This window comes from Manis pentadactyla, chromosome 18 (genome assembly GCF_030020395.1).
Source record: "Manis pentadactyla isolate mManPen7 chromosome 18, mManPen7.hap1, whole genome shotgun sequence".
Taxonomy (NCBI): domain Eukaryota; kingdom Metazoa; phylum Chordata; class Mammalia; order Pholidota; family Manidae; genus Manis; species Manis pentadactyla.
The window spans coordinates 13312316-13326814 of record NC_080036.1 but is presented as its reverse complement, the minus strand read 5'-3'; the positions used below and the strand labels follow the sequence as shown (position 1 = coordinate 13326814).

At 52.2% G+C, this 14499-nt stretch overlaps 1 protein-coding gene across 2 annotated transcripts in view; it reads left to right on the top strand.

Moving 5' to 3' along the window:
* Nucleotides 1-7418: 7418 nt before the first annotated feature.
* PCSK6 (proprotein convertase subtilisin/kexin type 6) overlaps nucleotides 7419-14499 on the top strand; it is a 201321-nt gene continuing 194240 nt past the window's right edge. The window contains exon 1 of one of the 2 annotated variants that reach the window (XM_057494791.1): nucleotides 7419-7731. In XM_057494791.1, coding sequence (XP_057350774.1) covers nucleotides 7453-7731 — 279 coding nt within the window. In that variant the 5' untranslated portion in view covers nucleotides 7419-7452. The remainder of the gene's footprint in view (nucleotides 7732-14499) is intronic. The other variant, XM_036878645.2, reaches the window with a different exon arrangement.

Genomic DNA, 14499 nt, shown 5'->3' with positions numbered 1-14499 from the left:
AAGTGTGAGCAATTCTGCCTGGGGACAAAGAACAGGAGAGCTGGGGCACAGGAGGGGGACTTCTGGCTACGGAAGGCTTCACAGAGGAGGTGACCTGATGCATAGGCTTGTACGAAAGAATCTGGGTGTGTGGCAGGAGACAAGAAAGGCTTGCCCAGGGTGGAAGTGGTGACAGACAAGCTGCTCGGGCTTGAATGGCTAGTCCATCTGGGAGCAACGTTTGGCCTCATGGTGGGGCAGGAAGAGCAAGAAAGACAGTGCCAGCTTGCCACTGTTGTAAGGGCTATGCCCCTGAGTTTGGTCTGTACCCTGTTGGTTGCAAAGACTCACATGAGTAGGCTTATAAGGGTGCTTGGAAACCATCCTCGGGTTGGTGGGTCGAGTGGCAGCATGCTGGAGCCAGAGGGGCCGTGTGGGAAGTTCTCAGGACAGCCTGCGGGTACCTGATGAAGACCCTCTCTTGGACAGGAGCCATAGGGATGGGGAGAAGGGGACAGGGCAGAGACGTAGGCATCAGGCAGCGAATACTTGGGGTCAGGAGCCTGGGGCTGGTATAGGCTGCTCTGGGTTGAAGAGGCCAGAGACAGTGAGTATGTGTGTGGGAGGAGTGAAGAGCTAAAGATGTGGGAGCCATGGTGTGGCTTCGAAAGACAGAGGAAGGCTGCAGATACAGGTCTGAGAGCCACTGAGGCTAGGTTGGTTGAAGAGTGGGATTGCAGCTCCTCTACTTTCCTCTCCTCTTGGGATCAGGTTCAAATTCTTGCCCGGTTGATGAAGGTATCACAGCCCAGCCTCTGGCTGTCCCTCCTGTCTCCTTTCATGCCACCCTCCTCTCACTACCCATGCTCCTGCCCCTCTGCTTGTCCTCTAGCTCTTCCTCCATGCCACCTTCCTCTTACCTCAGGACCTTTGCACATGTGGTCCCACTGCCAGGCACTCCACCTGGAACTGGGAACAGCCAGCCTAGGAGTCAGGGAGACTGCTAATCTCAGGTTTCTCCATCCCCCATTCCAGCATCTCCATCGCCTGCATCACCAATTCCCTTCATTGTAAATACTTGGTGAGGTTTCTGTGTTCCTACTTAGACCTGACTGATGGCCCACTCATCTGAGTATTTCCTGTTTATTTTTTTGAGCCCAGTTTAATAATCACTTCATTCAGGAAGCCTGGACCATCCAGTTCAATGTTCTTCTAGTAGCTGACAGATGGTAGGGTGGAAATCATGTGAGACCTTTGTTGCGGACGGGGGGTGGGTATTGTCAGGACTCTGACTACAAGCCATGTGAGACTGGGCCATGGGAGAATTCTGAGCCAATGAGTGCTCAGTGTGACTTTCATTTCCACAGGACCCTCTGTGCTGAGGATCAAGTCAAGAGGGCAAGGACAGAAGAGGGAAGGCATTTAGGGGGCTACTGAGTCACACCAGGTGGGAGGTGAGGGTGGCCTGGCCCGTAAGTGGTAGCACTGGGAGTGCTGAGAGGTAGTCAGACTCTGGATAGACTTCAAAAGTAGCAACAACCAGATTCACTGCCAGCCCAGATAGGGGAGGAGGGGAAACCTGGGGAGGGGGCGCTGGGTGGAGGGGATCAGGAGCTCCGTTTTGGAATGTGCCTAGACCTCCACTTGGAGAAGCCCTCAGCCTCTGGAGCTCAGGAGTGAGGGAAGCCAGTGACGCACGATAGCAGCCATCAGCACGAAACAGGCACACACGGTTACAAGCATGCCTGACACCACCAGGGCAGTGGGGGTAGAGAGGAAAGGAAGCCCAAGAACCTGGGTTTGGCGTGCCCAAAGCTAAGAGGGAACAGGCAATGGAGACTGAGGCAGGAGGAGAACCAGAGGGTGGGGAGAGCGTCCCAGAGGCCACATGAGGAGTGGTTCAAGTACAAGTAGCGCTCAGCCATGTCCTTGCTGCAGGAATGGCTCCCAGCACTAGGACTGAGAACTGACCCCCAGATTTAGCACCTCGGGGGCTGCTGGTGACAGTGATGGGTTATGGGGTGTGGCATGACTGCAGCCGCTCTCAGAGAGCAGGAGGGAAATGGAAACAGTGGGTGAAGACAGGCCTTTGTTTTGGGAGTTTTGTTTTGCTGTGCAAGGAAGAAGAGAAATGGAAGGTAGCTGGAGGGAGGGGGTTTTTGGTTTGTTTGTTTTTTGTTTTTTAAGATGGTTGTACTAACAGCATGTTTGTAAGTGAACAGAGATAAATCAGCAGGAGAAATGCATCAGGGACCCTGAGTAACTGCTGGAGGGGAGGCTGAAACAGGAGTATGCGCACCCTATGGCCGTGGCGGCTGGCAGGACGGGCAGGACGGGCAGGGCTTTGCTGAGGAAGCCCAGAAGCATCAGCAGGTGGCTGCTGAGCTTGAGGCTGGGTGGGGGATGGGGTGGAAGTGGAGAAAGAAAGGTAGAAATGGTCACTGAGCGGAGTGGGGACTCAGCCTGTCTGCCGACGTGTGTGACCCAGGAGACCAGGACGCCTTTCTTTCTTCTACAACTGCAGTGGGCCACGGGGGCAGCTGCCACATCCCCAGAGGGCTGGGCCCAGAGTGACTCTCAGGTGAAGACCTTTTCGAGGACCTGGTTGTTGTGAAGGCAGGAGAGAGAGCTGGGCGGTGTGAGGCCTTAGTAAGGTGGGGAGCTCGGGGACAGTGCAAGGAAAAGATGCATGGGTCGGGAGGGTGGGCCACTGCCAGGGCACGGTCCCCGAGAGGAGGTGCGCGGCCGATAGGGCGGCCAGGGGCAGGGGGACAGGGAAGGCGCGGTGTCTGCGCTTTTCGGCCTGTTTCCAGTGGAGGAGAGAAAAGCGACTGGGTGGCATCTACTTTCTAGGAAGGGAGACTTTCCAGGAAGAGCCTGAGCAGCCAGTGGCTCTGCCCCATGCAGCCAGGCCACTTCATTTATGCCCCCGAGCTGCTCTCTCCCCATGATCTGTTTAGGCACTCAGGCTCCCCAAGGGAGTCTTGTCCAGAAAGGACTTATTTTCTAGCTGCTCTTCTCTCCAGCTTGCGACTGCAAACCCCCATTCCCAGCCCATATTCTGCCTCCTAAGATGGTCAAACATCCCCCGAGAAAAGAATAGAGCCCAATATGAGTCAGGAGGTGGAGACAATGAAATTAACGGGCATTGACAGTGTAAGGCAGAGGGCAGAGGAGGATGGGGAAGGGGAAGAAGACCTCTGATCCATGCCGGCTGCTCGGTTGGATTTGGGGTGAATAAGAAGGGAAGAAAAGTCTGAAAGGAAGATAAGGGGAGCCAGCTGGGGGGGTCCTTGGCTTGTAGAAACCCAGGGCCTGAGTAAAGGTTCCTCTGAGATGAAGTGGAGGGGCCGGAGGGGGGCAGAGGCTCACTCTCTCCCAGGCCCTCCCTCGTCTCAGGCCCACACACTGAGTGTGGCCTCTGTGCCAGCGTCTTCTGTGCCCCAGGCTAGGGATGGTAAGTCCCATCAGAGACTGAACGTCTGAACACTCTGCAGTCCAAAGCACCCAAGTGTTTGCTGAACAGAAAGGGAGCATTTGAAAAGCCAAACTAACCAGGCACAGAAGAGCCTTTGCCTTGCTGAAGGATCACCACAGGTTTTCATTACAAATATTGTACTTCTGTATCTTTGCTGTAGGATATTAATAGATGATAACAATAATACCAGGAAAACAGTCAAATACATTTGAGAGAGTTAAACAGGTATCTTTGCTGCAAGATGTCTTAAAGGCATTGAGACCATATGTCTTAGAATCTGAGAGACAACTCCAATTGGAAGATGCATCAGTATCATACGTATGACAAAGGAAACATGTCTAAGTTGGAAGCATCATAGGATTCCTGCATAAAGCTGCCATGGTGCAAGGCTACACTGCCAGTGTCACCCTGAGAAAGAGCCCACCACACAGAGAGGACAGCAAGGAACCCTCCTCCGCTCTCTACCTTGGCCCAGGTGGAAGGGAGGTGAAATGCCATAAGCTTGTTCTCAGTCTGGGGTCACACTCCCAGGTGGTCTGCAGGAGTCTCAGGAGCTGGTGCCTCAGATCACCCACAGAAGCAAAGACAAACCCTCTTTGGAAGAGCTCTGTTTCAGTCTGGGCCAGTGGTGATCGCAAAATACCGACTGTGAGATGTTCCCCAATTTCAGGGATGTTAGAATGTGAGAAAATTTGCAACTGGGCATGGCTGAAGGAACATTTACAGGCTTGTGAAGCCCACAGAGGCACAGAGTGGGCAGCCTTGCCCATTCCACCCCACTGGAGGGCTCCCGGTGCCCAGCAGCAGCAGTGGCTCCCATTGTCACCACTGTTGAGTGCTTATTTGGTGCCAGCAGCAGGGCAGGGGCTTCTCATGCGTCAGTTCCCACTGGGCTCCAGCACCCCTGTCCTGTCCGGAATAGCACCACTACTGTGAGTTTCAGCAGAGGATACTGGGCAGCTTACCTGAGGTTGCACATGAAGAGTGGGGGTGAAGCGGGGCTTTGAGTGCATGCTCTTCTCCAAAATACAGAAGGTGGTGCCTGTCAGACATTGTTTGAGGGATGCCACGCTTGCCCAGGGAACCTGGCGCATTTCCCAAACTGCTGTTTTTCACTGAAGTGCCTATTGCCTAAACGGAGGCAATTTCTGGATCAACTTCTGTTTCAACACAACCCAAGAGGTTCTGTAAAGTTTTTGCTGTCCGGCATTCCTTGGTACCAGCTGTGCAATCCTACACTTTCTATAAAGAGATCACCTGTGGGCATGAGACCGCAATTCAATGGCATCTTCCCAGCTGTGCTGCTGCTCTTGTCTGATTTGGGAAGATGCTAGTATAAATATCACATCTGGATTAGCAATTTCTAAAACTTCTGAAATATGAGCAGGCTTCAATCACCTTTCTAATCCTGTCCTGTCCACCCTTAGGCCTGCTGCCCTAGGGAACCAAGGGACCTCCATTCCCTCCACCCTCCAGAGCTGTGCAGGCCCCTCCAGGGACATCTAGAGAGCTGGAGCCGGAATGGTAGTAAATCCCCTCCCTGCAGGAAGATGAGCCACGTTTTATTACAGATTCTACCACAATGCTAAGGGCTGGTACTTCTGTGATTGAGCTAATCCTGTCACTGTGTAAATCAATTGGAAACCCACAGGAGGTAATTTGATTTAGGATGTTCATTTTGGGAAGCTGGTCTTCCTACAACATTGAATCCAAGGCATTGCCTTGGCATTTTCTGCAAAAAATGGAAAGTTTAGTCCCAAAGGACCAGATCTATTAATAAAATGAATTCAGATCCCTCCAAATAAAAATTCAGATGCATTTTAGTCTCCTTGCAGTTCAGTGGGTTGAATCCGTTAATCTACTAAATTATTATGGAAAAACCCTTCTCTGCCTGTCAAAATCACTACTGTTGTGGGGGTGCCTTCTTGGGAGGCATAGACTACTTGGTAGTAACTTTAATTATGTGCATGGTGGCATTATCTTGAAGAGGGCCACATACCTGAAGAAGTACAACACCGTCCAGCCAATGGCCAGAAAGGTGGCAGGTGTCATCCAGTTTATACTGCTGGTAAGAGACAGAATGAGGTCTCTAATCCAGCCCCCTGACCCCGTCCAGTGCTCCTCCTCCATGCACAGCCAGGATGACACTGGGAAAGACAGGCTGATGGTTCTGGGCACTGTTTCTGCCCAACAGCATGGTGCAGTTTCCGTCAGTGCAGCCCAGTTTGTATCAGGGCCTCCTGTTTCTCAAGTGGGGAGAGGTGGGCGAGAGAGGAGATGGTTCCGTGAGAGGGGCCTGCATTCTGCACTGTGGGGTAAGGCCCCGAGGATCTGCCCAGTGAGCTGACTCCACTTGGCCAGAGGAGGGAAGCGGGAGAGGTTGCATCTAGTGCCGCCAAGGGAAGAACACGTGGGAAATCAATTGCCAAGTTCCAAGAGGGGTCCCTGACAGGAGCCCTTGGGAACAAGGATTTGCTTGTCCCTGTTGTGCCTCCCACCACGCCTCCCGTTCTCCCACCTCCATTTGAGCTGATTCACACCTGCAGAAAGCATGAATCATGTAGGTTATGAAACCAAAGGGCTCCTGAGAGGGAGGCTGGAAGGTCCTGAGAAAGCCCTCCCCACTGATCCTGCTCTTTTCCCATCCCTTCTGGCTCCCCACCACCCAGCCTCTACCTGCCAAGTCACAGACTCAGGTGAGTTTCCTATCGCACTCTGAGCAAAAGGGATGCTCCTGGAAGTAAGCATCAGGTCAGCAGTTTCTTTCCGACCTCAGGGCTTTCTTGGTCTGTTTTTTGTTTCCTCTCCTGTGTTAATCAGAGTAAAGGCTTGCTTTCCACATGGGACTAGCTGGGACCAATGCATCCTGGGAGGAAAGGGCAAAGAGATCCAGAAGCAACCCTCACCTCTCACCATTTGCTTGTTCTCAGTGTGAATATTTCCGTAACCCTCTAGGGTGCACCAGTGATTATCTTCTGGACTCTAGGCTGCCCCAGGCTGCATGGGTGATGGTGAATCAACGCACTTTCCCACTGACGGCTCCCAGCTCATTGGGAGCTTCTGAGTCTGCACAACCAGTGAATCCCTGCCATGTGGCCGGCCCTGGGCTTATAAAAACAAACGTTCATCGACAGCTTATTGTGGCAAGAGCTGTGTCAATCTCAAAAGAGCACTAGGAGTAGATACTATTAATCATCCCCATTTACAGGTGGGGCCCTGTCTCAACAAGGGCAGCAACTTGCCCAAGATCACACAGCTACGAAGTGGACAGCTTGGGGATTCACCTGAACTGCCCACCTCCCGAGGGGGGCTGTGTCGAGGGGCTAGGTTTATCTTATACACCCTTAGAACCCAGCGTCTGTGTCCAATGGCTCTGCCCTACATAACGTACCCCTACAATAAGGCCCAGTTTGGGACAGGGCCACAACCCCATCTTGCCTGTGGTTTCTTTGCGCTGGAGCCCCTAATCCCTTCAGGCTCGCTGCCTCACGCTGAGATGGGCAAGGCTGCCTGTGAACGAGGTCGGACCGCACCGGGTGGGTGAGGCCGCCAGGGCGCCCGACAGGTGGGAGGGCGCCGCCCGAGCCCACCCGTCTGGGAACAGGGACTCACCTGGGATGTCCCCGGAGCCCTCGGGGCCCCTGGTAGAACCCGTGAGGCCAAGGCCGCCGCTCGGGGCCGCCCTGGCCTGTGTCCCGAGAGCCCAAAAGTCTGCGGGAAGTTCCCCCAGTTGGGGGCGTCTGGGCCTCCCCTGCGGCCAGCCCCGCGCCGGCCCCGCTGCCAGCTGCTGCCGTGCGGGCCGCAGCGGCGCGGGCCCGGGGGCGCCACCGGGCCGCGCGGGCGGGGACGCGCCGCGGCCGCCTCCTCCTCTCTCGCTCCCGCCCGCAGCGGCGGCGGTGGCGGCGGCGCTTCCCCGGCGCGGAGCGGCTTTAAAAGGCGGCACCCCACCCCCCGGCGCACTCGCCGCTCGGGCGCCGCGCGAGCCTGCCGCTGCCATGCCTCCGCGCGCGCCGCCTGCGCCCGGGCCCCGGCCGCCGCCCCGGGCCGCGGCCGCCCCCGCCGCCGCGGACGCGGGGGGCGCCGGCGGGCCCGGGCTCCGGCCTCTCGCGCCGCGCCCCTGGCGCTGGCTGCTGCTGCTCGCGCTGCCCGCCGCCTGCTCCGCGCCGCCGCCGCCGCGCGCCGTCTACACCAACCACTGGGCAGTGCAAGTGCTGGGCGGCCCGGCCGAGGCGGACCGCGTGGCCGCGGCGCACGGCTACCTCAACTTGGGCCAGGTGAGTGCAGCCGACCCAGCGCGCTGAAAACTTTCTCGGCCGCCGGCGGGCACCGCGCGAGGGGCGCCTCCTCCGGGCCCGCGGTGCCGCAGCCGCGCGTGGCCAGGCGTCCGGCACAGCTCTGCCCGCGGGATCTGCGCGGCTCGAGGCGCCATGCGGGGAGTCCCCGAGAACGTGGCGCGCTGGACACTTGGCAGGACGACCAGGAGGCCCGCGTGGGCGCCTGGGCAGGCCCGGCGCACCGGGGGCACGCTCCTAGGGCAGGGCGGCAGGGCGTGGGCACCTGCGCGGGAGTGGGAGCCGGTCTCTGGCGCCGCGCTTTGCCCGCGGGCGCTGTCCTCAGTGCCCACCGAGCTCTTCCTGGTCTCCGAGCCCAGCTCAGCCACTCCGGGCCCTTTGCCTTCGACGGGCGGCGGGGATCCAGACCCTGAGCGCGCGCCAGGACGGTTGGCTACTTGATGGGTGACATGAGAATGGCCCGGCGTCCGGGGGAACCTGCTCCCTTGGTGTCCTGAGCTTCTGGAGGACGGGCTGCCCGGTGCCTGCACCGGAGAGCTGTTAGGGACAGTGTGGGACCCAGCAGCCACGCGGGGGAGCTGGAGGCAGGGTCCTGCGTTTAAAGCCCCTCTGCACACTGGGGACTTTGCTTTGTTTCTGGGCTTGTGCCATGGTTCAAATGGCAGCTCTCCACATACTAGCTGCGTGACCTTAGATAAGTCATTTCCCACTCTTCTGTATCTGCAGGGATGATGATAGAGTGTGTCATGTGCAACTGTTGGGAACATCCAGTGTTACCTGACAGCAAAGCCCTCGGTAGGGGCCTGGCCCTGGTCAGTGAGCCAGGAGGCCTCGGTTGTCACTCCTGCTTTCAGTTAGCAAGAGGACAAGCCCTGGGCATGGCAATAGTGTAACTCCAAAGGACTGCTTAGGCAGGTCCCTGTATCCCGGCCCAAGCCCTCAGCGTGGCAGTGGGGTGGGGGTTGATTTATGGCCGGTGGAGAGGCTGCAGCAGACTGAAGTGTGCCACCCACCAGGAGACCTCTCAGGGAAGTTAACAAATCTCCCGCAAACTACACACTTACAAGGATCAAGTGAAGTGGCAGGGAAGCATGGGCTCATAACTCAAACCATAGTGCCAGGGACTGTTAAATTTAGTTCCATCATTATCCGTGACAGAAGGCAGCAAAGTGTGGAGCGGCCCTAATATAAATAGGACATTTCTTCTGCATCCTAAGTCTAACTTGGATGCTGCTAACGTGAGATATGTGGCCTTCCAGAAAAGCAGATTCTGCCACTTGAACTGTACTTTACAGAGGCAGGTCAGAGTGTGTCTGAAAGAACGTGATCACAGCTTTTGTGTATCTCTCTTTATATTCGGACCACTTAAGTCTTTCCAAACATCCCGTGACTGAAGATTTTGCCTTTGGGCAGCACTGGCTTTGTTTTTCTCTGTTGTTCCTAAGTCTCCCTGGCTGATGGGCCTTCCTGAAGAAGGTGCTTCTCAGCATTCCATTCCGTTCATTGGTTCTCTCATTTGGTAGGGCCCTGCCACACTTCGCTGCTCTGCCCAGGTGGCCCAGCAATTTGTCTTCAGCTAAAAGTGACTCTTAAACTGCATGGTAAATTACAAAGTGTCCGGTTTCTGGCTCCTATAGTTAAATGAGCAGGGGGAAACTGAGCTGAGCTGTGAGCTGGACCAACAAGACAGGAACTGGAACCCCCCGCCCCCCCCCCCCCCCCAGCAATTCCTGTCCACAGGAATCAAAAAGGTTGGGTCATTGAAACAACTTCTATCAGGTTCACTGAATTGTGCCTTATACACAAAGTCTGCTGTCCTCATTTTGCCAGTGGGGGAGACGTTTCCTCCTGGCATGCACCCCCTTCACCCGGGACGTTTTGGGCAGTGTCAGTGTCTCCCCAGCTCTGTTCTGTGCAGCCAAAGTGGACTCCACATAGCCTGGTTGCTCAGCTTGGTGGGCATGGTGCTGGGGGTGGCACTGTGGAGACATTCACAGACTGACAGCTGAATTGGTTGGGGATCCGAGCCGTCTCAGAGGCGTGTGTGTGATTACTCAGGGAGGGCCTATTACTCTTTATTCCAAAGCCAGCTTTTCTCCCCCATGCTCCCTAGGTTCTCTTAATGTGGAAAAGGCCTGGAGCATTCCAACCTCTACCTACTCAATAAGAACTCTTTAAAAATCTTATTTGCTTTTCTCAGCTAGGAGAATATGTGACTCATAAATAGGTTGTAGATATTATTAGCTTTGATTTATGGATGAGTAAACCAAGGTGAAGCGAGAGATGGAAGCCGTTTGTGTCCACACAGTAGGTGTGGGTCCCCTCTGACAATTATGCTCCCTGCTTTTTGTTTCCTGTTAGTTCTCTGGTCTAAAGTCTCCTTTGTGTGCCGCTTTCCCCCAAACTCTTAATGGGCAATTAGTGTTCTGCCGGGTACCTGCCCTGGCTCACAGCCCTGCTTTCTCATGGGTCTTCGTAATGCTCTAAGTTTGGGGTGGCTTGTTTTACTTTCTTTCCTACAACTGATAACGTGATTCCGTTTATTTTACGTGGGTAGAAAGGTAATTTAGACCAGTGGTTTATTCACCTTTCTTGACTCGTGGATCCCTTTCACAAGTCTGATAAGGTTCTGCACCCTCTCCACTGAAATATGCATCACCAAGAACAAGACGAACCAGCCTCTTTTTGCTCCTCTTTTCATCACGACACTAGATATCCCAAATAATATATGATGCTCTATGAGAAAAAAGGAATAAAAATGTGGAAGAGCCACAAGTCACTATGGACAGGTGACATAATTAACTAGATGAATAATTTGAGAGAACCTAGAGACTAACTAGTAGAACTCCTAAGAGTTCAGGGGGTTGCTTGATCAACTAAAGCGACCTATACAACAATATCCAAGAAGATAAAACTATAATCCACTCTAGCATAAAAGCTGTTAGATACTTAGGGATAGATAAGTCTTTAAAAAAAGTGACTTTCAGGGGAAGAATTACAAAATATTTGAAAGAAGTATTGAAAAAAAGGTCTGAATAATGGAGAGGTAGATTAGGTGGTGGATGGGAGGTCACTGCAAATTAATCTGTAAATTTGATGTAATCTAGTTAAAGCACCAACAGAATTTTATATGGAATATGAAATCATACAAATTCTGAAATTCATATGGAAGAGTAAGGTCCCTGAATACCTGAGATAAGTGAGAAGGAAGAACAAGAGGGGTGTGTGCTCTGCCAGAGAGCAAAACTTACATAAAGCTGTGGTGATCAGGACAGTTTGATGACTGGCTCAGTGATAGTACTGTCGGGCAGGACCCAGGCATATATGGGAACTTGCGTATGTGAGAAGAGTTACAAACGAATGGGGAAGGATGGGCATTTCAATAAATGGTGCTGAGAGAACTGACTCTCCACAAGGAAAACCAAACAGATCCTCACCTCACAGTACACAACAGCAAATTACAGCTCAGGTGAAAGCACTGAATGTGTAAGTGACACTTCCACAAATATAGTGATACCTTTATGGCATGGGGAAAGGAAAGAACACAAACCGAGATACAGAAATAACAAAAAAAGGGAAGAGATTGATATATGAACATTTTTGTATAACAAAAGGCATTATAACAGCTCAAAAGCAGGTAAAGACTAGGAAAAGTATTATAATGCATAACAAATTGTGTGCATAGATTATTTAAAAAGCTGTAAATCAGTAAGAAAACGAGAAATGCCAGTTAGAAAAAGGAAACCCAAATGGCCAATAAACATGAGAAAAGACATTCAGCCTCCCCTGGGAGTTCCTGGAGCAGGGAACTTAGGGCAATAAGGAGATGGCATTTCATACCATCTGACTGGCAAAATGTGGAAAAGTGTTAGTATCAGGTGGAGCGGAAATTGGTACAACTACTTTGGAGAGCAATTTGGCAGGCCACGGTAAGGTCGAATTGCATTAGCAAATCCACTTTGAGGCTTCTACTGGAGAGCTGCTTTGCACAAGTGTACACGCAGCCTTGCGTAGGGATGTCACAAAGCATTTTTTAAATGAAGGGAAACAACCTGTTATCCACCAGTAGAAGAAGAGAGAAATAAGTCAAAATAATCATACTGTGGAATACTATACAGTAGTCAGAAAGGAATTCACTAGATAAATCTCAAAAATAATGTTAAGTGAAAGAGGCAAGGGGCAGATGCACAATATAATAGTATTTCTGTAAACTTTAAAAAAACAAAGTTTGCCATTCTATACTATTTATGAATGCTTATACACGTAGGAAGGAACTGCATTCAATTCTAGTTAGTAGCCTTTGAGAAGGGAGAGAGGGGAAAGAAACTGGGGAGAAGAATGTCAAAGCTTATCTGTAATGTTCCAATTCATATACACGCATATAGGTGTACATATATGTATATCTATATGTAGTATATATGTTATAAACAAAATTGTGTTTAAGCAATTGCACTTTCTTTGTGTCAGAACACGTTATGTCTATATGTATACAGACATGTATACAGACCTGCATGTACACACATACACTCTTACACACATAGAAATGTTAGATACACATGAAATGTTAAAGGAGAAAAAGGAAAAGAAAAATGCGTATCATGTGCACACGTCACAGTCTTCCTGGATCTTCTGAAGCACATCTGTGGACATACATTTGCCTGTGGGCCCTGGATAGGAAGTCCCTGCTTTAGACATGCCAGTTCAGGCCAACCTATGTGCAAAGGAATTGGTGATCCAGAGGAAAAGAATGCCTGCCTTCAGATCACAGGGTTATTTGGATAAAGCTGGACCCACAGCCTAGGAACCCAGCTCCCAGGCATCACCCTTTCCTTCAACCAAGCTTCTTTGTCCTGTGAGTCATCTCATGGCAGAGGTGGCCTTCACTCTAGCCTATGTACATTGTTACCTTTGACACTGATGACTCAGAGAAAAGACAAGTGGTGTATGTGAAAAGGATGACAACAAGATACTCTCCCAAGCCAAATCACAATAGCTCAGCATCTACAGCCCTTGGAAGTGATGTTTATCTTAAGGGTGGCGCTCAGACATCATACTTCACCTTGCATTTTTGCTTTGCCTGGGGTATTGAGCCAATTTGTTGGTTCTGAGTCTGTACATAAAAAGGCAGGCTTATTGCCAGGGCCCTAAAAGATCTAAGAGCCTAAATGATTTTGAACTTGCCTTAAACAGTTTTACTTAAAATAGCTACTGATCGGGACATACCTGGCCCAGAATTTCAGGTGGGCCTGTGTGATTCACTTGTCAGCAGAGGTAAATTGTCGTATTGCAGACAGCTTGTGACACAGTGAAAAACAAGCTGAAGCTCTAGCCAGGGGTTAAAATAATGGCTAGAACTTGTTCCAACCAGAGTGTTGGGGGTTTGGAAGAGACAAGGGGAAGCCCAGAAGAGCAGTCACCTGTGACCTAGTTCTCTCATACTAATTTTTGGTCCGAGGATGTCATGATTTTATGCTCTGAACCAGATACATAAAAATGCACACAGCTGATCTGGGAGTGGAAAGGTAGTAGTTCTGGGTCTGAGCTCAGGGGTACAGACAAGACTGGGGTCATGAAATTCAAACCCTCTCATTTGACATCTTTATTCAGATGGTGGCATCTATAAGTGGACAGGGTTTATCTGAGTGTTCTGCCATCTCAAGTCTTTGGGGCTGCAGTGGAGAGAGGTGACTGAAGCTGAGAGGCAGTGCATGGTGTCAGAGGAGGCTCAGAATGCAGCCAGAGTGGGTGACCCAGCTGACTGGCCCATTGGAAGAGTTTGCAGTTCTCTAGGCAGAAGGCAAGGGTGCTGATCAGAAACACAGAGCTGCTGATGGGGTGGGAGAACCTGAAGAACCTGTCTGAGGCCTCCTGTCTGGCTTTGGGCGTTGGGTGGAACAGGGTCATACAGGACCATTCACACACTGGGGAACATCCCAGGCTCCTTTGGGTCTCTGGACCTCTGCACAGATACTGCCTCTAAAAAGCAGTTCCTCTGATCTTCAACAGTCCAAGCCAGGCCAGGCCAGGTGGCAGATGGGTCTCCCCATCCTTCTCCCAGGGTCCTGCACAGAAAAGCCTTCTGCATCGTACTTGTTGAGCATGCCCATCTCCCTCCTGGATCTCAGAGTGTGGCTTGGCCTTGGCATTGGCTAGAGGCCCTGGCATGCACTTGTGCCCGGGTTTCCCATGTGGGTGCTCTCATTCATGGAGCCTTGAATCAACCCTGCAGAGAGATGTTGCCAGGCCTGTTCTACAATGAGGAGAACTCAGGTCCTGTTAGGTTCTGACTCATGCGAATCGTGACTGACAGGCCAGGGCCCAGACCTCCCAGCTGCCTTCCACCACCATCCTCTTGGGCAATGGACCTCATTCCTGCTTCTCAGGCAAGGGTAAGCCCGCAGGCAAGGCCTTTCCTCTCTGCCACTACTGACAGTGAGAGCCCATAAGGACCGCACCATCTGCAGCCTCTCCTTCCCTCCACCTGGCTGCATGTTAGCATTGTTCTGTCCAGAATAGAGGGCACCGGCTCCCCCTCAGTACTGAAACTTACTTGTATCTCTCAATATGGAGGGGAAAAAAAAAACCTATTCCCTTCCAGTCTTCCTTAAATGCCACCCTCAGTGGCTCAGTCTGCACACCATCAGCTAGATGGGTCATCCTTTGCTGCAAACCTCCTCCTTGCTGTGTGGTGCCTTCTATAGAAGGGACCCTGCGGCCTGAGCTCGAGACCTGGAAGACACCTGCTGCCCT